The 24,113-nt window shown below is 38.3% G+C and overlaps 1 protein-coding gene and 1 long non-coding RNA gene across 9 annotated transcripts in view; both read right to left on the minus strand.

The window, feature by feature from the left end:
* The window catches only part of LOC136863931 (uncharacterized), a 56,482-nt gene extending 51,236 nt beyond the window's left edge, over positions 1 to 5,246 (minus strand). Inside the window, exon 1 of the long non-coding RNA XR_010859228.2 lies at positions 5,108 to 5,246. This is a non-coding gene — a long non-coding RNA (uncharacterized lncRNA). The remainder of the gene's footprint in view (positions 1 to 5,107) is intronic.
* Positions 1 to 24,113, minus strand: part of LOC136863928 (metastasis-associated protein MTA3) — a 901,938-nt gene that overhangs the window by 777,680 nt on the left and 100,145 nt on the right. For all 8 annotated transcript variants that reach the window (XM_067140366.2, XM_067140364.2, XM_067140363.2 and 5 more), the window contains one exon: positions 23,558 to 23,651. In XM_067140366.2, coding sequence (XP_066996467.2) covers positions 23,558 to 23,651 — 94 coding nt within the window. The remainder of the gene's footprint in view (positions 1 to 23,557; positions 23,652 to 24,113) is intronic.

The following is a 24,113-nucleotide window of genomic DNA, read 5'->3' on the forward strand; positions in this document are numbered from 1 at the left end:
CACTGGAGCTGGAGAGAGGGTCCCATAGGTCGTTGGCCGAATGTAACTGCTGGGCTATTTTTGTAGTGGACATAAAGAGAGAAGTGACTATGGGTCTTTACCAACCAGGTCAAATGTGTATGGTACAAAAAGTATATACGCTTGTTTTTAGTTTTTCCAGCATATTCCTTTAAGCAGTGTATAGCCAAGATCTTACAATCTCATGTTATGTTTTTACAAAAGAAAAGTAACACTTGTTTATGTTACTCCTTTGATGAGTCTGACAGTCTGCTCTCTCAACCTTGGCAAAGTTGTTCTGATAGTGTAAGTTGTAAAAATTCAAAAATGAACAATTTTCCCACCATTTTCCTGTTGAATTTCCTTCCCCTAAAATTTGAGCAGTGATCTCTTCTCATTCTTCTTGTTATGATAAAATGGAAACCCTGCAGTAGGCCTAGCAACATGGCAATTTTACTTACTCACTTACTTACTGGTCGGCGCTACAGTCCTTGTAGGTCCTTGGCCTCCTTTATCACCTGCCTCCATTCATCTCGTTCCTCAGCTTTTCTTCTCCAACGTTTAACTCCTAACTTTCTAAGGTCATCCTCAACATCATAATATAATATCCTTTTTCCTTCTCTTCAGTCGTTTTTCTCGCCGGTTCGTCACCAAGTTTTCCAGTCCTGCGTCATTCATTCTTAAGGTATCCGTAACAGTTGGTTTTTTTACGAGGTAGGGGAGTTAACCCTACGCTCAACCCCCAACCTGGAGGACCAGGGTATCACTCTTAGTCTGGATCATCACCTTAGACCTGTCCGGCTTGGGTGGCCCTACCAGGAGCAGATGCTCCCGCCGGCATAGCTCTAAGGATCATTTGACCACGTAAGCCTCCAATAAACACCCAGCAAAATATATTTTGCCTTCGTCAAGGTGGTGATACCTTCGGGAGGATGGCAATTTTCAGAGCTAAATATATCATAGTTTTCAAGGTATGGCTATTTTTCTGTATAAAACAAGTCTCACTGGTGCATTTTAAAATTCTCATTGGGGTTAAGTCTTTCTACGGAACTTAGCAACAATCATGGTTTGAAGTCCAAAACATATTAATTTTGTATTCTTAAATAGACATGTATAAAAACCTAAGATCTGCTATAAAGCCAACAGCCAAAATTAAATGTAGGTAATGGTTAAGTATGGGAAAAATAAGGAACCAACAGGCAATTAAACTGAATGAATAATATATAGGAATCCAGTATTAGAAACAAACATGTGTAAAAGTGGAGAAGTACATAAATCATGGTGGAATACTGTAGTCAGCGCTGTAAAATATTGCCAAGAAAAGGCACATAAAATGGTTTCAAACAAAACATTGTAGATAGGGAGGATTACATAGAGGTAAGCTACAAATCAAACCAAGCAAGCCAAAACTAAATGTAGACATAAGTCAGGATGTAACCTGAAATATTAGAAGAGTCATCACGTAAACTTATCATGATAATATTTTTTTTTGCTAGTTGTTTTACGTCGCACCGACACAGATAGGTCTTAAGGCGACGATGGGACAGGAAAGGGCTAGGAGTGGGAAGGAAGCGGCCGTGGCCTTAATTAAGGTACAGCCCCAGCATTTGCCTGGTGTGAAAATTGGAAACCACGGAAAACCATTTTCAGGGCTGCCGACAGTGGGGTTCGAACCTACTATCTCCCGAATACTGGATACTGGCCGCACTTAAGCGACTGCAGCTATCGAGCTCGGTCATGATAATATTAAAAGATTTTAAGAAAAGATTAAAAAAGTTGAATTAATAACATCTGAAGTACTTACTGTGAACTCACTGTAGATACTAGAGAAGCATTAACAGAGTGGGACAGAAAAAAAAGAGAGAAATGTATTCAATGAGAGAGGAAATCTAAAAAAAACTCTGGATCACAGAATTCAATTAATAACAAAGAGGATGAAAAATAGATTGTGGCAGAAATGCAGATGATAACATTTGAATATTAGGAGGAGGTGTCCTGGTTGGAGGTAAAGGAGGAGTATTTGCACAAAGCATCAAGCTAAAGAGCAGAAGTCTTCCAAGACAGCAGTGATGGACAATAAAATGAATTAAAATCAGTGAGGTTTCAGGACATAAAAGAGTCAGGACCAGAATTTTAATGTGCACTAGGTAACTATGAAATGCTACAAGAAAAATACAGTTATGCTCATTTTGTAGATCCATATAAAGCATGTTCTAAGCCTGAGTACACGGCAAAAAGATGTGGACCATACTTATGGATTGCTGTATCAAAGTTTGGTAATTACAGTCAATTTACACATTCAAGTAAACCATCAGGCTACAATGAGGGGCTGCCTGGCCAAAGTAGTAAAGGTGTGCTTGGTTCGCCCGGAAGGACGGGGATTTGATTCCCCCCGTCAGGAAGTCGAAAATTTTAAGAATAAAGATTTCCACTTCCAGAGTTGCACATGGCCCCAAGGTCCACTCAGCCTACACAAAAAATTATTACAATGTTAATTCCTGGGTGCAAAGCCAGCCAGGCATAGAGCTAACTACTCTTCCCCACCAAGTGCTGAGGTTACGGATAATGGAAGCCTTTACCTTCCACTCCTCCAAGAACCTCCATGGCCTGAATGGAGACGACTGATTTTTCTTCACTCTTTTTTTAAAAATCAGGCTACACTGAGAGTTAATCCTAGAGCGAGTACTTGTTTAAAATGGTTGCATGTGTCGTCTTTCAGTCTAATTGACCACAGTATACAAGAATTATACACTAACTGACAGGGTGTGATTCAGTCAGGTTTGGGAAATCTTAATATATTGCAACAGCAAACAGTATTAACAATCAGAAGTCTAACACCATGGAAATTGAAAGAAGTAAGCAACTGTGGGGCATGTGTGTAAGTGTATTCTACCTGATGACAGTCTAGAGACAAAAATCAAAAGTGTAACAAATTTAATGTGGGAAGTTAGTAGACTCTGTGCTGGTTACATTCAATGATACTGTGCAAGGATTTGCAGACCAAGTTATTTTTACATTACACAGTAAGGTGTAGTCTTTAGAATCCAGGTTCCTCGTGAGTAAGCTGCAGGCAACAGACATGAAAATAATACGAAAAATTCTTGTCATAAACAAGCTGCATCTATGGCAGGAATGAATTCATAAGAAAGTGATCAAGGATAAGCTAGGAATCAACACATTGGCTGAAACTGTGATGAACCATCTTTAGTTGTGTGATCATGTCACGTGAATTGAGAAAGAATAGGTGAATGGATTAAGCTTAGAAGGTTAACAGAGGGAATCTCAGAAATTCTTTCTATAACCATTTACGTACCTATTATGAACAGATTTACCACCTTTAGTCTCTTTTTATGTACTTTTTAAAAATTACCATACAACAACAAGAATGACCAATATGTTATGCCTTTAAAGGCGGTTTTAGATGTTACAAAGATAGTGAAAGCTATGTTGGATCAATGCACGTAGCAGGAAATTTTAAAGACTACAATTATCACTAGTTCTTTCCTGGTTAATAATATGGGTGTCACACAGAAATATTGATTTCAGCATATGGCAGATCATTTTGGAGCAATGCAATTATAGTTATGGATTGTGTGCTCCTTTCGATGTTCCTATCTTTCTGTATATGACTTGATTTGCACTTGTTAGTTTCTTTCCATTATTTGCATTTATAATCATGTTTTATACACTTAATTTTTATATGAAACATTTCCAACACAGTTTCCACATTCACTGTTTTCCTTCAATTAAAAGAAAACTGTATTTACTTTCTTGCAATGTTCCTTCCATATAATTTATCCCTTAATTTTTATGAACCAAGATCAAATTATCCATCATCCAAGAGAAAGAAGGAAAGGAAGATTTTTTTTTTTTCAATTTGCTTAATGTTGCACCAATACAGACAGATTTTATGGCAATGATTGGATAGGAAAGAGCTAAGAGTGGGAAGGAAGAGACCATGGCCTTAATTAAGGTAGAGCCCCAACATTTGGCTGGTGTGAAAATGGGAAAGAACATGAAACAATCTTCAAGGCTGCCGACAGTAAAGTTCAAACCCACTATCCTCCGGATGCAAACTGAAAGCTACACGATCCAAACTGCATAGCCACTTGCACAGAAGAAAAACTCTAGAATGACAAAAGTGTCAGAGATGGCATAAACACACTTGAGGGAGAGAAAAAGAGCAAGGGAGGAAAATTTGCACGAATGATTTTGTAACTTAAAATGCATCCGGCAGAAAATATGACAATAGTTGTTGCAAAAAACAAGAGCTCTGCAAAGAAAGATTTACAATGAAATGGTTTCACCGGAGGCAAGAATCATTTGAACATTTCATTAGAGGGGTCGAATAATATGCCTCGAAAATAAGGCCTCTCAAGAATGCTGGCAGATAAGGAATTAGAACAGCAGAAATAAGATGCTACCACTCAATGGATGACAGCCTGGGTAGATAAACAGCAATGAGTAACAAAGAAGATGCTAAGCAAACTCAGCCTTTTTTTAATACTCTACGAATAACAGCCTCCTATCGAGACACATATGAATCACACTACAAGAGAACTGAATTCAAGGCAAAACTTGATTCAAGGAATGTCAAAGGAAATGGGTCCATCAGAAATCAAACTACTTACAACTGACTTGTGGAGAAGAAGATTTTATGAATTCAACGTGCATTGACACAGTGATATACTGATCACCAACTTTGTGTACTGTGCATGACATATGTGCCGGTGGTATATGCAGCAGTAATTATTTGAGACATATCCTGGGTCTTAAAGGAATATAAGATGCATACCCACCATTTAATGGAGCAATTATTGAGAAACTATACTCAGGCCAGCAACAGAATGTTAGCAGTGACACAGGATACAACCTATTAACTGTGGATTCCTGATCCTGTTAAGAAATATATATCTAAGAAAGCACAGTTATAAAGCAGATATTTCAGTTTTGTTCCTAGCTGACAACTGTTCACTACCTATCTCTCTCCCTCTATATATAATAATGTAGAAATTACAGCTACAATTTTCACTATTATGAAATCACAGAAAGAATTACTTCACATGATTCAAATTATATATTTTACAAACATAAACATCCACCAACATACCTGAAATTGGATTATGTTTCTCCAAATAACATTACAACAATGGTAATGTGCAATCAGATTTTTATAATGATCTACGAAATATTCAAGCTAACTTATCTTCTGTTTGAGACCAGGAAGAAGTTACCTCAGGGGGATAGTGCATCACACTGTAACCCTGAAATAAAAGATACCAAAACATGATACACCAATTCTTTACATACTGATCTTCATTTTACGCATAAATAAGAAAAGAAAAAAATAATTCTTGAACACTTATTAGGCCTATACAAACTTACAATGGGTAAATCAGATACCTGTATCGACTTGATTAGTTCCTCCAGAATATCACTAAGACTAATAAAATAAAATTTGTCTACAAGTAAATCTTAAAATAAACAGGTGTACTGTCGTAAGAATTCCAATAAAAATTATAAATACTTAACAGATCATACATTTTCAGCTGTAACTCTAGAGAAACTATGCTTTGTCGTCAGTAGTCTGATGTATATTACTCATACCTTGGTCAACTGCTGAAACAGCTAGCAATCCTTACTCCAAACTATACTTAGCGGTACCATTATAACTAATTCCAAGCAATTACTAACAGCCGGTTATAAAAAATTATGATTAAGCAACATAATACCTATTTCAACAAAAGCACCAAACCTAGATGAATTCAATGACACTGCATGTAATCATACTCTTGGCAGATGACTTTATTAATAGTTAACAGTATGTAAATGTGTGTGACAATTTAACTTTCTTAATTTCCTCCCACAGTAACCAATCCTATGGAAAGTTACTCGAAATGCCTTTAAGATTAAATTAAACACTAAATCTGGATCATACATTGTGCTATGAAGTTTTCCAACTACTCACACACAAATGTCTTACATTTGTCAGCAATGCATGAAGTGATACTGAGATGTAAGCAAATTTATTTGGGAAACTAAATTACAAGGAAACCAAAAGACATTAACAAAATTAAGATACAACAAATAATTACTGACAAACTCAATCATGCGTACCTTGCTGAAAATCCACAGGGTCTTTATTTTCACTTAGCAAGAGTCTTCACAGAACTTGTTGATAAAATTGGTACCATTTCATCTCGGCTTCCATTCTTCACGCAACTGCCAAGTGAAAACACATTCGTTGGATGATGCCTTAAAAACTGATACACAAGAACTTCTGCTTCCGAACTGGTTACCAGCAAATCACCAAATCACAACGCATCCATGCGAGTGCTGAGGCTTAAGATACAGGTAATCTCTGACAAATGAAATAAAAACTGAATTATTTGCTTCTTGTAACACTGCACAAAATTACTTTCTTAAAAATATTTGGTTACTTTAGGTAGAGAAAACGAAAGAGAGATTTTCTTCAGCCAACACAATGAATTGATAAACATTAAAAGTTCAAAATTGAAAACTAGTTGAAAAGACTTGCTTAAGCATTGATTTTGAGACTGTCATAAGTATATATACATTCCCAACGCTTAATATTATTATAGTATATTATTATTATTATTATTATTATTATTGTACAATATGGTAAGTAAACTATAATTCAGAGACATGTAAAAATCATAAATTTTCCAATATATAACAAGAGGGTCAACAAGTACAATGGGTAAGCTGTATGCCTTCTACTTACATAGCGAAGGTTCTGGTCCAGAGGATTCTAAGGTGAAATTTCCACCTAAAAATCCACATGGTGTCAGGAATGGAATCTAGTCAAAACCAAAGATGGGCTTAGATGCTCAAGACATCCCAGAAAGATTTTTTTTAAATATACCACAATGAGGAGGAGGTACCTAAATCCCCACACAGAGGAATCTTGCCAGTGAAACTCTTGTCTAGAATCAGGCATACCATGACATACTGTTCATAATGGTGATGCTTGACATCATAAATGCAGCAAAGGAGTTTACAAAAAAGTCCAGCCACTCAAAACAAAAACAAACAAACAAAAAAAAAAAAAAAGGAATGAGTGCAAGGTATTGTTGAAAGTTCCTAACATTTAATATTTAATCAGAATTAATTTTACTTATTGCCAAAACACACTGCCTGACAAAAAAATGGAAGCACCCAGAAAGGGAGGAGTAAACAATATGAAACTTCCTGTGTTGTGTACAATTTGTTTTACGTCACACCGACACAGATAGGTCTTATGGTGACGATGGGACAGGAAAGGCCTAGGAGTGGGGAAGAAACTGACGTGGCCTTAATTAAGGTACAGCCCCAGCATTTGCTGGGTGTGAAAATGGGAAACCACAGAAGACAATTTTCAGGGCTGCCAACAGTGGGGCTCAAACCAACTTCCTGTGTTGATAGAGTATGTGATGTTTCAGCGATTACAAAATCAAGTCAAATTTACAAAGAACTTGGCAGTACGAGCCTACATATCAGTATTAAGTTGCACCCCCCTCTGGCATGGACGCATGCACTGACTCGGTTGGGAAGGGTGCCTTAAGGCCATTGTATCCTCTGCTGAAGCAAACTGGCCAACAACTGTTCCACATATCCTGGATACCTACAAGCGAGTGAGCTGGCCCCACACGTTCTATTGGAGACAGAGCAGGGGATCTTGCTGGCCATGGGAGTACCTCAACATCACACACAGTCAGTTCATAGAGACATGTACCGTGTGTAGACGAGCATTGTCCAGATGAAAAATGGCACCATGATACTGTCGCATGATGTTGCAGGATGTTTGTGTTCTGACATTCTGCCGTCAAGAGTTCCCTCAATCACTACCAGCCGTGACCTGAAGGCATGGTCTTAGAGAAACAAAATGGAGAGGAAGAGGGGAAAGAAAAATGAAGGAAGGGTACAGGATGCAGTAAATGGAGAAGGAATGATCACAAGATTGGATGTCCTGGAATATGTGGAGGAGGAGAAGAGGGGCACTGACAGAATAATCATAGCAAAGATACAGTTTGAGACCGGAACACCAAGATCTGTTTCAAGTATATGCCGCACAAACTGGAAACAAAGAAGTGAATTCTTTTGAAGAAGTGGAGAAATACACTGAGTGCACAAGTGGGAAGGGAGGGACTGGGAAGAGAAGAGATTCTGGGGCCATAAGGATATGGTAAGAAGAATCAAGTATGGTAAGAAGAATCAAGAAGGATATATGTCAATGGACTTTTGCCAGAGGAACCAACTAATACTAGGGAACACACAGTCCAGGAAGAAAATAGCAAAAGAAAAGAAAAAACCTTGATTACATATTAGTGGAAAAAGGACATCAAATGGTTTATGGATGTTACAGCTATGCCTGAGGAAGCCTTTCGGATGACCACAGAGCAGTGATAGCTATGATGAAAGTACATAAAATAAATACAATTTTTTTAAATCCACCTTCTCAACACTTGACAATCATGCGATGTTTACAAAAACATTACAATGTGCTATTACAAGGTACTAGTTTCGGTCCTATAAGGACCATCATCAGCCTAGCCAAGATACGTAAGTGTATACCATAGTCCTAAAACAGAGTTATGCAGCGAGATGAGAGATGAAAGAATGGACTGGGGATGTGGTGGAATGATATACATATAAAATGGTGAAAATATGAACTGTTGTAGATGTAACAAAGTTATGTTGAACAGTGACAAATAAAATCTTTTGGTATATGTCTCGTAAAATTACAATATTAAACAACAATTATCTCAAAATTGAATAAAATAATCTCTAGTTGACGAATAGTCCAAGGTTGCACATTTAAAAATTGGTTTATGTCGGATTTTAAACATTGTCCAATGTTTCTATTAAGTTCCAGAAGATGTGAATTCAACAATGAATGGTGCAGAGGGAATTATTTTGTCCAATAGACCCACAACAGAGGTTAAATGTTGACAAAACAGTCGGACACATCTTGTGGTAGATTGAAATCTTGCTGTGTCACAAAGGAGCAATCCCAATTCAATAGGAACCAAATGAACCTTGCGCAATGTGAAACAAGCTTGCCGGTTGAGTTGCACTCAATCCGTTGATTGGCTGCAGGCAGGAGACGCTACAATATGGCGCGAAATCCCACGCCGGGATACAAGAGCTAAATTTGCAATTATATCAATTAACAGCGAACGATATTAGTTGAGAATTGGCATAGAGCCTTTGAGAACATAATTACATCACTGGATCCCATATTTAAGCCACTGGCAAAGGCGCACATAGCCGTATGAGGATATCGGAGCTGCGCGTCATTAGATGACCTCTCGTGAACTCAGGAGAGGGGAGACGAATATAAATATAGGGTCGTGGAGACGGACTTACTTACTTCTGATAATGTGTTCGAGCTGTTACCACGCCAACGTACGTAACTTACTTGTGAATATTTTCCGTGCTGTTACTACGCCAGGGAGCATGTGTGTATTTACTCGTGGAGTAGTGTTCGAAGTGTTAGAATGTTACGTAGCACAGTGATTCGTGACGTGTAGTAGTACATATTACAGTCTTGAACAGTCTACTAGCAAGAAGAGTTCCAATATTTACCGAACTCATTAAATTAAAACCTACGGATAGGAGTGTGAGATTCTACAAAAAGAAATTAGGAGGTACGTGACGTGGGAACGATCAAGTGTGTTCAACGTATTTCACCCAGTGAACAGTCAATCATCAACTGATACCTGGTCAGCTGCGCGAACGCGTGACGGGAAATCGAGCGCACATCCGGGTCGTTGTAGAGGGGATCCCGAGGTATTCCATGTTCCTAGTGTCCGGGAAAGGAACGAAGAATGTATATTTACATTAAGTGGGCTAGATAAAAGGCCAGAAATGTAAAGTTTCAGTTCAATATTAGTGTGTATAAAATTGTTAAAATGTTAAAAATTTGAAACTTGAAATTTAATATGTGTAAATCTGAAAAGTGCATTGGATTACTTCTTCACGCTGGCATGATGCAGTAGGATGAAGTCCTAAACGGGACGGGGCCTGTGCTCCTCGTCCGGTTTAGCAAGCTACAGGCTGAGATGAGTACCCTTTAATATACATTTGTAGATTGCTATCGTTAGCGAGCGGAAATCATATTCCTTCATTATGGTAACTTGATTGTGAAACGAGCCGATTCCAGCTTGTATAAATTCAGAGATACATAGACAAAGGGACAAGTTAAAATGTACATAATTAGATCAAGCACTCATCATAATTTTGATTATATAATAGAGTAGAGTAGGGTTGATTTGTTTATTCAAGTGCTTGAATTGTTTGAAATTATATGGAGCACGTTTCATGTAAATATAAGATTAATATTCATTTTAGAAGTGCTCAAAATATGTTTTCCGTTATCGGAAACTTTATAGATATTAAGGCATGTTGTAAGATTATCCAGAGGTAGAAGGTTGCCGAGTGATTTTTGTTCTTGTGGGACGGAATGAAGTCCATTGAATTGTCTGTAAATATCGATGATTATTCGTGAGGCAAAGTTTCGCCAGTGGACAGAAACATAATAATCAGTAGAAGTATCGGAGTGATAAATGAACATGGGTAATGTGTAAATGCGTGTTTACTGCAATGCTTTGTGAATAATGACACGGGCCTAAGTTAATGGAATGATTGCAAGTTAAAGTAATTTCAATGTGGAGATAACATGTGGTGTGAATATTTTGATTTGGGCAGTAAATTTGATTTAAACCTTAATTGTTGATTTAACGTTTTTGGACTCCATAATAATCATACATATGAATGGATGAAAACCATAACGGTATAGGTGACATTAAAAAAAAAAAAAATGAGTTAAGTGCAGGATGTAACTCCGGGAGGATGTATCCTTTCACCAGCAAAGAGATACAAGTGATAGCAGTAATATTCTGCGCTCTAGTGATGGGTGGTGTAACTACAAATAGCATGCTTTATATGTGTGTTGAAGATGTTTAAATGCCTTTTTCTCTGAATGACCAAAATTCTACTTATACCGTTATGGTTTTCATCCATTCATATTTGTTTAGAAGTGAAAGAGGCACGTGTATAGGATGGTCATCATATGTTGAAAGCCCAGAGTGGTTTGAGCCCATTTTTGAGATAGGAAGTCGTGCGGGACGAAAATCCGGCATGAGGTGAGAATTGAGCCGTACTGTGTTTGATGATGAAATAGATAAATCTCGATGCCTACGTCGATATAATATGCCGATTCGGTGTCATGAGTGGCAGGAGTCCACGCACCGAAGATTAATGAATGAATTAAATGTTTGAAGAGTCCAGTAGGATAAATGGACTTCAAAATGAAAAGGAAGGAAAAATTTAGCACTTGCAGAGATTGGAGGTATTTGCCCAACTGTGAGGTATTATGGGATTTGAGATTTGTCTTAGGAGGACATGGTCTCCCTGAATTAACGACAGTACGAAAATAAGATTGCGGGTTCGAATACCGTTGTTACGGCCTGGCCGATGTGAATTCGGATCTGGGTGATTCCTATGGGGAGATAACATATATGACTAAATCCTAAAGATGGGAAATAAAAATAAAATTTTCGAAATAATAATAATAATAATAATAATAATAATAATAATAATAATAATAATAATAATCCAAGTAAATCATGTCTTAATTGATTAAGTGCCAAACTAGACTGGAATTGTAAAAGCTTATGCATTAACCATAAATATTGCTAACGGTGGTGTAACACGTGAAATTAGTTTACCATAATAATAATAATAATAATAATAATAATAATAATAATAATAATAATAATAATAATCATAATAATAATAAAATTTGAAGAATCAGAAGAAGAAGATTTTTTTTTAAATTTATGAACATAACAATGATGGTGGGAGTTGAAATGAAAATATTGAAATTTTCAAACTACTTTAATAATAATAATAATAATAATAATAATAATAATAATAATAATAATAATAATAATAATAATAATATTTGAAGGATCAGAAGAAGAACCTACCTTTTTTATTTCAGATGATAATAATAAGAGCGAGAAGTTGAAATATTAGAGCGAGGATGATTACGGGTTACGATAATCACGATCTCCACTATTAATAATAATGTTGATAATAATAATAATAATAATAATAATATATAATTAAAATATTTTTATTTTTTATTTTTTTATTATTTCGGATGATGATGATGAATGATACTAGGGAAGTCAGCTGGCGAAATAAGGTAATAATGTCAAGGTGTTGTAAATAATGAGTTAATATTTGTAATATGAAGGCAAATCCCTACGTCTGGACCATTAGGTTAGAGTCTCTTTGTTGGTTCCTTCAGTTAACGATTAGCATATCTTGGTTAGGAACCCGGAGAGAGTTTGTAGTGTCCCGGGTTGGTCTCATCTCAATAAAAATGGAGGCAATGACAGGGGTAATGTGATCGCGCGCACTTGGCCAACAGGTAATTGGTCCATGACCATCAATGGTCATTGAGTTAACGAGGGTAAATCTGATACCTTCAGATATCAACGGTTCCACCACCCAAATGGAGGGGTGGTCAAAAGTGTCATATATTGTGCAAAAATTTCAGGAATAATTTGCCAATCCCGGCAAATTAAGGATCAACAGATTTTGGTTGTGTGTAAAAAAATTTGTTTACTTACATAAAATGCTCCTTTAGCAATTGCAAGGAAACAGTTCCAGGTACTTGTTCTTGTAGAATAGTAAGCCCTTGATGACCGTTTAAATATCCGTCCCCATTCCTAGGACGGAGCATTCATATTTTTCCCTTTGATCTGATTTAATTTTTTTTTTGTGTTTTTATGATGAGCCTTAAAGTTAATTGATTAGAGTGTCCCGCTCAACCCTGTAGTACTAATTGGATGGCGTCCATATATGTAACTGGAGATCTTATATCTTCATAAATTTTTTTATTGTTTATTAGTCGCGATAGATTCGGACCGTAACACCCCGAGATAAATGCTGGTTGGGACTCAGGCTTTGAGCGGATACAATATATAACACTGATCGAAGTGGTATATGGAAAGAACTTAACTTATCGCGAACTCTGCATTTCAAGGGAGAGAAGACTGTAAGAAGTTTGGTGCGAAGTGATCATGCAACAACTAATTCTTACACCATCCAACCAGTTATGTCAAAAAGTGGATACGTGTTTCCAAAGATGCTGGTAATTTACCAAAAACCTATAGGTCAATCTGGACTGCGAGTTGCACAACACATGCTGAAACCGCAAAATCCAATTCAAGCTGCCTTGAAGTCCGGCCTAATCACGAAATAAATCCTGACTCAATTCTTTCAATATGTCTACTTCACATATACAGCGAGAGAGTCTTTTCTCCTGGTTGATTTGCTCAGGACATTTTATGACAGAACTCATTTCGATGCTATACAAACTCAAAACATGGTGCATACCGTCAAGACCATCCCTCCTGGGTGCACACCTTATATTCAGCCACTTGATATTCTATTCTTCCGACAGCTCAAGGCAGTGCTGAAGCGGATTAAAGATCACAGTATCTTTAACGACTATCAGTTCACACCATCGCTGAGGGATTCAATTTCACTGCTGATGCATATTCATCTCAATCAGCTCTGTTCTTCAGTCTTCGCAGACTTTGTTCGGTACTCCTGGACTGTAGCTGGATATGACAACTTCAGATCAGAGGTTTAAAACACTGCCCTAATGTATTTTTTATGTTCAAAAGCAATGTGACTCAGAAGACAACTTAATGCAGGCATCCATGAAATGCTCCTACTGTGACAAGCAATTTTGTTTCCGGCACTTTGTACTTTGTGGACACGTTCAACCTCGTAATCTTTTGCCACCAAGTGCTACCCACAACCCATTTTTTGAACTCTGTGACTGAACACGCACATGACTGTAAAGTGTAGTGAAATTGCCAACGGCAAATATTGTGTGCATAATTGTAATGTACATGTAAAACTCTTCCAAGCAAACCAAAACTTTTTTTTGCAATTGCGATCGCAATTTGCGCTAACTCCCTCATAAGTCATTATTCTCCTATATAACCTTCCCTCCTTCTTTTGTTTCATATAAACCACATACTCTCCCACTGATGCTGATTCATACGCACAGCTTCATCCATGAAGTTCATTCCTAACCGAGTATTTCTCTCTACATTATCGAGTACCCTCCTGCTTGAACCAGCAATCATTTGCACTATAATCATGCCTCTTAGTCTTCCAGCATACGAATAAGATAACCTGAGCCCATCCAGCTTTCACTTCTGTACAAATAAATCTACCTGAAAACATTTATGCCTGGGAACTCTTTCTTTATCAGAGCAAAATGATCTCTATGTTGGCCTCTTAAAAGAACAATTATTGTTGTCATATTCACTTCTTTATTACAGAATACCACTGATTGCAACCAAGAGATAATGATGTTATTGGGTTTTATGTCCCAGTAACTATTTTTTATGGTTTTTGGAGACACCGAGGTGCCGGAATTTAGTCCCGCAGAAGTTCTTTTACATGCCAGTAACTCTACAAACACGAGGCTCATGTATTTGAGCACTTTCAAATACCACCGGACTGAGCCAATTAGGGTCAGTAGACCAGCATCTCAACCATCTGGGCCACTAAGTCTGGCTACAACTGAGAGATCAATGCATTAGTTTTGCTACACCTTGATTAAATTTCACTTACTATACTACCGTCCTAGCAGGATACACAAGCTAAGTCCTTAAATGATCCACTTGTTCCTTCATTCCATCAGATTTCTTCCCAAATAACTTATGGTGACAATGGGATAGGAAAGGGCTAGGAGTAGGGGAGGAGTGACCGTGACTTTAATTAGGGTATATCCCCAGCATTTGCCTAGTATGAAAATGGGAAACCACGGAAAACCATCTTTAGGATTGCCGACAGTGGCGTTCGAACCCACTATCTCCTGAATGGAAGCTTACAGCTACGCAACACTAATCGCATGGGCAACTCACTCGGTGACATCATTTCAGTCTTAGAAAAGCTAATATTCATAACATACTACCGCAATTTCATTTCAAGCTTCAGGACATTAGACAGCAAGCTTTCAACACACATTGCCATGGAGACTTCAGGTTGTTGGCATACTGTCAAATATTTGATTTTCAGTCACGTGCCACCATAGCTTCATGTAACAAACTTTAACACATTCCAGCTGATGAACTTGAAAGTGTAATAAATGACGTTTCCAATTAAATAATTATTTCTTCGGTGAGTTTGACCATAGTATAGAGTACTGTGGTGACAGAAAGCAATCACCATGATGACTATAGTGAAAACAGCAATATTACAACTACAACCACGGTGCCTTATATGTAATGAGCTGTGTAGGCAAAAAGCAATATTTTATTTATATTATTTTATTTTATTTCAGGTAATTCTGGAATAAAATTTGATATGACTCACAAAACTGACCGATCCTCTTTTTTCAAAATTTTCCGAGACCAAGATTTAATTAATTCAATCTTGATAGAAACAAATCTTTATTCAGGTCAGTTCCTCAGTGCACAAGTTATCTTCTCACTCACGATATCGTAGTCACAGGGATGTTACATTAGACATAATGTGGTTGTAACTAGGGATTGCATTCATGAAAGAAGTGGACAAGCGCCCAGATATTGAGGAATATTGGTCAGCGTGACCCTTCCTTCATTCCACACATAAGAGATTTTCAAAAATATATAAATTTCATTGTGGGGTTCAGCATTGGCATTGAACTCAACTTTCTAACCATTAAAAAGAATTGGAAGGTGGAAATCATCTCTTAAAACCAAAGTTGGGATAAAAGAATTACGCTGATTCAAACAGATGTCATAATTCCTTCATTTATAGGATTACCAAGCACAACTAGCTGAAAAACTATTAATCTGGTATGAAAATATGTTTAATGAATGAATCATTAAGTATTCATTAATAGATTAAAATTTCGTTTTAAAAGATCAATTAAAACTGAAGTTACAAAAGTAGCACTGTACAACAAAATGTGCCAAAACCTATAACAATGAAATTTATATGTTTTTGTGAGTGCTGAATTAAAAAATGCTTCAACCACTCGTATCACAAGGGTTTTGTTCAGTAATGCAATACCAATGTCTGCTAATGTTTTGCACGGTGGGTGCTCCAGCGCAGATAATGCAAAGATAATCAGTATCATGCGGTATCCTGTTTGTTTGTTTATTTATATGCTATCAAGATACCCGTGCTTCGCTGCAGTTTTAAACTGAAAGTTAGTATTCAAAGTTTTATAGTTTGGAGAATTCACTGTGGGCTGAGCCTGTAAAATACACCTTCAGTTCCTATGCCAAACGGTTTTGGGGGAACAATTGTTTGTTTTCTGATCTAATACTATTTCAACCCCACAGAGAATAACTGGAATGTTTATAAACCCTATCTTATTTAACATCTAAGACGTAAAAGCGACCAACCTATGAAATTTTTATTTTGTACATCGAACAGTAATGGAGGAATGAATACATTTTTTAGGGTGTGAATGTTTTCAAATATTTATTAACATCTAGGATATAGAAGATATAGAGGGCAGCACTGATCTTTGATAAAAATCAAGATAACACCTCTATTATTATTTAGGCCCAATATATGTATTAAGCTTGTGGAATCTGATTAGTAATTTCAGAGGTTTAAATCTTCAAGAATTAGACCTTCAACGTGCACAAGAATACGTAGGCACCATAAATGGCATACAATCTCAAAAAATGTTCCTCCAGTAGTGTACTAAGTATAAGATTATTTACAAATACTTTTTTTGGCAATAAAGAAGAGGAATCAGAAATTTGGTCGAGTATCTTAGCTGTTATTAATAAGCTATAAATTTCATTTTTGTTCCATACTGAAGTGCAATTTATAAGAAATAAATTGAAACTGGGAGGAAAGCACTACTGAAGAACGTAGCCGAAATTCAAAGTGTACAAGTAAGTTTCTGACACAAGGTACGATATTACAACAGTATCCTACGTATTGCATGTAACATAGTTTTCTATTTAAATATTTGTTGATAACTAGGCGAGATCATAGTATAGATAAGAAAAGTGTTTTTCCACCAATCAATACACAATTGGCAATTAACGGTTCCATTGTTGTGGAACAGCATTTCAGCTGTAAATAGGGATGGTACGAGGGGGAGTATTCATTCTGGTGAAAGAATTTGTAAGCTACGAAAAAGTTAAAGATGGCAAACACGAAATTCTAGGGGTAAGGCTCATCTCTAAAGATAATAGGCACTGGTTGCCATACCCAGCTTTTCAGGTACAGTGGGGCAAGAATGTATGGTGTGGCATCGTGGGTGATCACCTCATTGGTCCCCATTTCTTTGACGGCCATCTGATGGGAGAATGCTATGTATGGTTTCTCCTAGATGAACCTAGATGTGTTCTTGGAGCACATACCACTCCTTTACTGCTGCAAGATGTAGTTTTAATCACTAGAGATATGCACGAGCCGGTCTTTCGAGTTTTGGTGTACACTGGAACATTCTCGGGGCGGTCTTTAGAGTAACTGGAGTACAAGCAGCAGCTACCTTCGAAAGCTCGCCTCTATCTGGCTGTTGGGCTAGTGAACTCTGCTTAGTAAGCCCATGGTCTAATGGTCTAGAAGTCTGATACGAGAGAGAACTGACATTGGGAAATATTACATAGCTGTTCTGTCTTTAGTGAAGCTTGCCATTCGTTAAGAGATGGAGACTGTAAATGAGGTAATAGAGAAACTAACTAACAATCAGTATGGTGTAGAGGGCCGGCCCCGTGGTGTAGGGGTAGTGTGCCTGCCTCTTACCCGGAGGCCCCGGGTTTGATACCCGTCCAGGTCAGGGATTTTTACATGGACCTGAGGGCTGGTTCGAGGTCCACTGAGCCTATGTGATTAGAAGTGAGGAGCTATCTGACGGTGAGATAGCAGCCCCAGTCTCGAAAGCCAAGAATAACGGCTGAGAGGATTTGTTGTGCTGACCACACGACACCTCGCAATCCGCAGGCCTTCGGGCAGAGTAGTGGTCGCTTGGTAGGCCAAGGCCCTTCAAGGGCTGTAGTGCCATGGGGACTGGATTGGGATGGTGTAGAGGATAAGTGTGAGGCAAAAAGCGAAGTGTGGGAACGATTTTATATCGTCATTAATGCCTACGGTAAAAAAAAAAAAAAAAAACTAGCTTTCTGAAGTGCAAATTTTGAGGATATATTTTAAAGAAATCCAGTAATAGTACTTTAGCTAGACAATTGCTCCTGATCAACGAATCATGGGAGCTCATCGACCAACATTTCCATTCAGTAGCGTTGTAAAGCATAAGATTACTAAGGCCTGTGTAGAAATGTGTGCATTGGATCTGCGACCATTCGGTGTCCTGTCGGGTCATGGTTTTCATAAGGTGGCACTAAAACTAATTAACATGGATAATGAATTAGGAAAAGTTGAAGTTTCCGATGTACTACATCATCGAACAACTGTTTCACGCCAATGTCATGAACTAGTCAACGACACTCATCAATCAGTTACCCCAGAAATTGTAGAGGTAATGAGAGGTAATCGTTGTTCAGCTACTACTGATATGTGGACTGACAATAATAAAAATAATTCTTTCCTGTGCATTACTTCCATCATTGGGTCCTCAAAAGTAGAATCATATTCACATGCGTTTTCCCTAGAGCACCGAAGTCTGGTGACCATATTATTCGTCAAATTACAGAACACAGTGGGTTGTTGGGCGTTCACTCGTCAGACTTATGAAAGGTTGGTTACTTTCATAACTGATCAGGGTTCGAATATGAAGAGGGCTTTTATATAACTGATCAGGGTTTGAATATGAAGAGGACTTTTAAGAGTTCGGCGTTTTCTTCAGTTGCACTACAGACGGGCGCTAGCATTTAATGAGCCGATTCACGAGCTTTGAGACTTGAATAGCACTTCAGGCGGTCCCGGTCTTTTGTTCTCTGCACCGCAGTGAGCTGAGCTTGAAAAGCTCAAGCAACGAAGAGCCGCTCCGGTCCGAGCTCGAGACTGTAAACGCACATCTCCATCTACCACACGCGGCGATGGTCATCCGGAATCATCTCCATGCAACATATCCTGAGGAGAACCTGTCCTCTGGCCCACCAGATGGCCCGATCTTACACCCCTGGACTTTTTCCTGTGAGGCCACGTAAACAACTGGTGCATACGCAGGACCCAGCCAGTTCTGGTCAACTGGACAGCTCATAACCGAGGAATGCTGATCCATTTTGCCAGAGATGTTGCAACATGCCAGATGGTCCTTACAACATCGTGCGCAGCTCTGTATCGACCACGGAGGTTGTCAGTTCAAGCGTGTGCTGCGTTAAACAACGTGTTTCCTGGCCTGCTCCAACCAAGCTCCATACCATATGCTACCATACCAATGACCATTGTTAGTGCCAATTAAACAAATCAGTCTCAGAAAATTATAAAGTATGCAACCTTGTCACATCCCTGGCAACTGGCTGTTAAAAAATGAAAGAAAATACTTACATGGGATTCAAACCCACTACCTCCTAACTCTTGAGCACTGTCCACTATAACATATCCCACCGCGCTCCTGCCACGCGAGCTACTGCGAGGCTTGACATGCAGCGTAGAGTTCCCAGCCTATACAATACCTGCTCTTGGTCTGCACGTGTATGTGCTCTTCATATCTGTGCTCGTTTTTTGGGATCATTTGAAGTAACCATTATGAATTATTAGTGACGTTCACGTTTCCCGCTGTCTCCCAGCCTGTAAACACACATCCCGTTCTATTACCCCGGTCGAGGGAGAGGGATCAATGTATTTCAGAATTGTAGCAAAAGTGACGGGATGAAAAAAAAACTAAAATGCAAGCAGCTGGTGAACCACCCAGTATACAACTTGCTATTTTCATGCAAGTTCAACCCTTGTCCTGTTGCTCTATGGGGTCCCGTATGAAGTGAAATGAACCTTCGTAGCAAGCTTTTAAGCCCCACAGTGCCCAAACCATGCATTACAGACATGTGTCCCTTCTTAAAAAATTATCAGTTTGCTGCCCCTACACAACATACTAAGCACTGTTGTTTTTTGTTTTGTTTTGAATCACCCATGCATTACCCTTGTTACTCTGAATTTTGTTGCATAATTAACACCACTGCATATTCTTTTTTTCTTCACAATTAACTTTACATCGCACCGACACAGACAGGTCTTATGGCGACAATGGGACAGGAAAGGCCTAGGAGTAGGAAGCAAGAGGCCATGGACTTAAGGTACAGCCCCAGCATTTGACTGTTGTGAAAATGGGAAACCAAGGAAAACCATCTTCAGGTCGGCCGACAGTGGGGTTCGAACCCACTATCTCCCGGATGCAAGCTCATAGCAGAGCAGCCCTAACCACATGGCCAACTCGACCGGTACTGCATAATTTATTCACTGCATTTTTTTACTCCAATGTGGGGAAAGAGAAATGTTTGCATATTTGACACACCCACTTTTTTGATGATTCATTGCACAGTTCTGGGTGCATTTTGAAATAAGGAGGCCACGCCATCCTATTGTAAAATCTGGCATTCCAAATACCATGCAACTTCCTGTTATCACTCGTTAGGAAGTACCCACCACATTACTTTACAGTAGTTTTGTGAGTGAATCAGCTCAGATCTGACTACCGACGCTCTATTCCAGTCTGGTACAAAATAGTGCTTCGGATACACGCATGGTTTGCGATTTCAAAATTGTTTGTTAATCCACAATGAGCAAGTATTCAAATAATACTGCACCATATAAACTTGCTGTGATCAGTTATGCCAAAAAACACATGAACAAGGCAGCGGTCTACAAGTATTCAGTGTCTGAGAGCAACGTGTGGTACTGGCAGAAATAGAAAACTGCATTTCAAGCAACTAAGAAGTCTTAACTGGCAAGTCTCCACAACTAGAGGAGGATCTGCAGAAATATGCAATTTCATTAATCACTATTTGGTGTGTTCACTACAATGATCAGGTTAATGCTGTAGCTCAGCAATGCTTTCATCCTTTCAAAGGCCCCAACCAACAGGAAATAGCAGAGTACAGTACCTATCACAGTCTTAGCATTGGGGGAAGCAGGACTGCATTCCTGGGATATCACAGAAACTACTGGAAATGGACAACTCCTGAGCTATTTACAGCATTCACATTTCTTGTCTAGGCAAGTAGCAGTGTTCTTGGAACAAGCCAGAAAACACCTTACTCCACCTACCCTCCAGTCAATAAGTGTAGGCAATAGTACAGTATTGTTGCGCATAGTGTTTAATTCAGAGTTCATTGCTTGGGCATGATGTCGCAGAAAAGGAAAGCACATTCTACAACGATGGGGTACTGCGGGCCGAGTGACACCTACTCTCAGGCTAGGAGATGTGTGGGAATTTGCAATGCAGTGAAGGATGAAAGAGAACGGATCGGCCATGGCCTCTAAATAGGAATCCTACCATTTGCCCAGCAGCAAGGATGGGAAACCAAGGAAAACCATTCTCTGGACTGCAGATAGTAGGGTTTGATCCACTCACCTCTTGGTCGAGTTGCACAATAGCTATCTGCACAGTGTTCTACTGTACACTGTATGACCAACTGCTTTTCAGAATGGTGGGTTTAATGAACCTCTCCATTAGATCTCCAGTCTTCTATACCATAATACAGGAAAGGGAAAATTGGCTTTGGTGTTTGCAACATTCTCACAAAGAGTTCAAATGCAGAAGAGAACGGCAAGCAGAAGTGTAATTTAGGGAGCACAAGACAGTCTTGAAGAATTTCCCCTGACTTCTTCACCAAGTATGTGTCTGGCAGCTGCGCTTTCTTGCTCTTGAAATAGGTCCCCTGATGAGGCATAATCTTCACAGCACTATCGCAGGTAGCAGCATTTTGAACCCAGCGACACTTATAGAATTTCAAAAGAAAATCTTTCTATTATGTTTCAAGCACAAAGTCAGATTGCAGAGCAAGATACTCTTTGAACACATTGTAGACACAATTCGGGAACATGTTGATTTCCTGATTCCTGCGTGAAGCACATGAACAATGTGCAGGCAGCGTGATCCTGAGTCAATATCATTTCTGATTTTTTTTTTTTTTCACAACATATCTTTTTTAGGGAGTTCACGGAAGGCCTAGTTTACATTTGTCTCATCCACAGAACACCTGAGTTACCCTTCCCTGTTCTATTTCCTCTCAAAAACCTCTTATGTCCCTCACCAAGTCAGATGCAGACAAATGCCCCATAAAAGAATTCCAATGCCTCAAATATCTCTAATTCTTATTCTCATCCCCCAAGCAAATGGCGAAGTCCATTTCCAGCAGTTCTGATACCCTGTTGAGGGACTCGAAACACACAATTGTGTGCAATGCAACATCAATGAACTCGTAATGGAAATACGCTGCAAACCCAAAGCAAGCAAGGCACGCCATTATAATTTCTAGCTTACATTTCCAACGTTAATGAGGCTATTTTCGAACGTCCACTATAAGCAAACCTTAAATAGTAAAATGCACAAGTCCCTCAGGAAAGTAACTGGCAATTATACCAGTCATTTTGTTCTGACATGGGGCTGATACATTTGAGCATCTACGAATACCACTGGAATGAGCCAAGATCAAACCTGCCAACTTAGGCTCAGAAAGCCAGTGCTCTAACCATCTGAGCCATTCTGTCTGGCTAACCAACTGACTGCCATGCAGAAAATTTAAAAAATTCCCCCTGTGCTGAAAATTGTCAGGCAGAATTCTGATTATCAAGTGTTTATACAAGTGGATTTTACAAGCCCCCATTAAGAAAATCTTTAGTAGAAAGTTCTTCTCACCAGTGTTTCTTCAGACAATTATTAATAATAACAACAACAACAATAATAATAATAATAATAATAATAATAATAATAATAATAATAATAATAATAATAATAATAATAATAATAATGTTATTGGCTTCACATCAACTATGTTTTTATGGTTTTCAGATATGACAAAATGCCGGAATTTCATCCCAGTGCAGTTCCTTTAAATGCCAGTAAGTCTACTGAAACAAAGCTAATATATTGGAGCACCATCAAATACCACCAGGCTGAGCCAAGATCCAACCTGCCAAACTGGGCTCAGAAGTCCAGTGCTTCAGACAATTTGAGAAATATTTATAACACATCACTCTCATTAAGAAAGTGAATTATTTATTTTTAAAAAAACATTTGCCTTAATCTCATATTCTAATAATCTGTTTGAAACAGCATAAAATGAAAAGATTACCCTCTTCACAAATTCAATAAGCTTTCTTTTTTATAAAGCAACAGATATATGGTAAGAGGTTTTACATTAAATTTCATTGAATAATCAATATCCACTATCGAGTTACAGACCAATAACAATATCACTGTCTATCTCAATAAATCACAATAAAAGCCATATAATAAACATACAACTTTGCAACTGATGGTTCACAGTTTTAGCTGTTAAGCAAAATATAAAAACTAATGAAGGAGATCACAAAACAATTTGTATTATCTTTGAGTGAACAAAATGAACAAATTTAGCTAAAATTTCAGAACCAAATGGAGCAAACTTACATTGATGCTTGTCAGCCAACATTATTAGGGTGTTTGGAAGGTCCCGTCGCCGGAAGAAACACATGACTTTAGCTTCCACATTGCCATTCGGAGTCTGAAATATGAGATAAAAGAACTGTTTAATATTCACTAACTCATCTATGTCATCCCTCAAAAATGTTACTTACATACATACATACAATATAGACTGTTATGCCTTTCAGAGTTCAGTCTGCAAGCCTCTGTGAATTTACTAAATGTCAACACAATCCTCTATTTGCAACTAGTGCTGTGGCCTCATTTAGTTCTATACCTCATATCTTCAAATCGTTAGAAATTGAGTCTAACCATCGTCGTCTTGGTCTCCCTCTACTTCTCTTACCCTCCATAACAGAGTCCATTATTCTCCTAGGTAATTATCACCCTCCATTCGCCTCACATGACCCCACAACTGAAGACGGTTTATGCGTACGGCTTCATCCACCGATGTAAAGATGGTTTTGTCCGGGAGCTGACTTCCTTCTTACAGAATACTGCTGATCGCAACTGCGAGCTGTTACGATAGCCGAATTTACAA

This window comes from Anabrus simplex, chromosome 2 (assembly GCF_040414725.1).
Source record: "Anabrus simplex isolate iqAnaSimp1 chromosome 2, ASM4041472v1, whole genome shotgun sequence".
Lineage (NCBI taxonomy): Eukaryota > Metazoa > Arthropoda > Insecta > Orthoptera > Tettigoniidae > Anabrus > Anabrus simplex.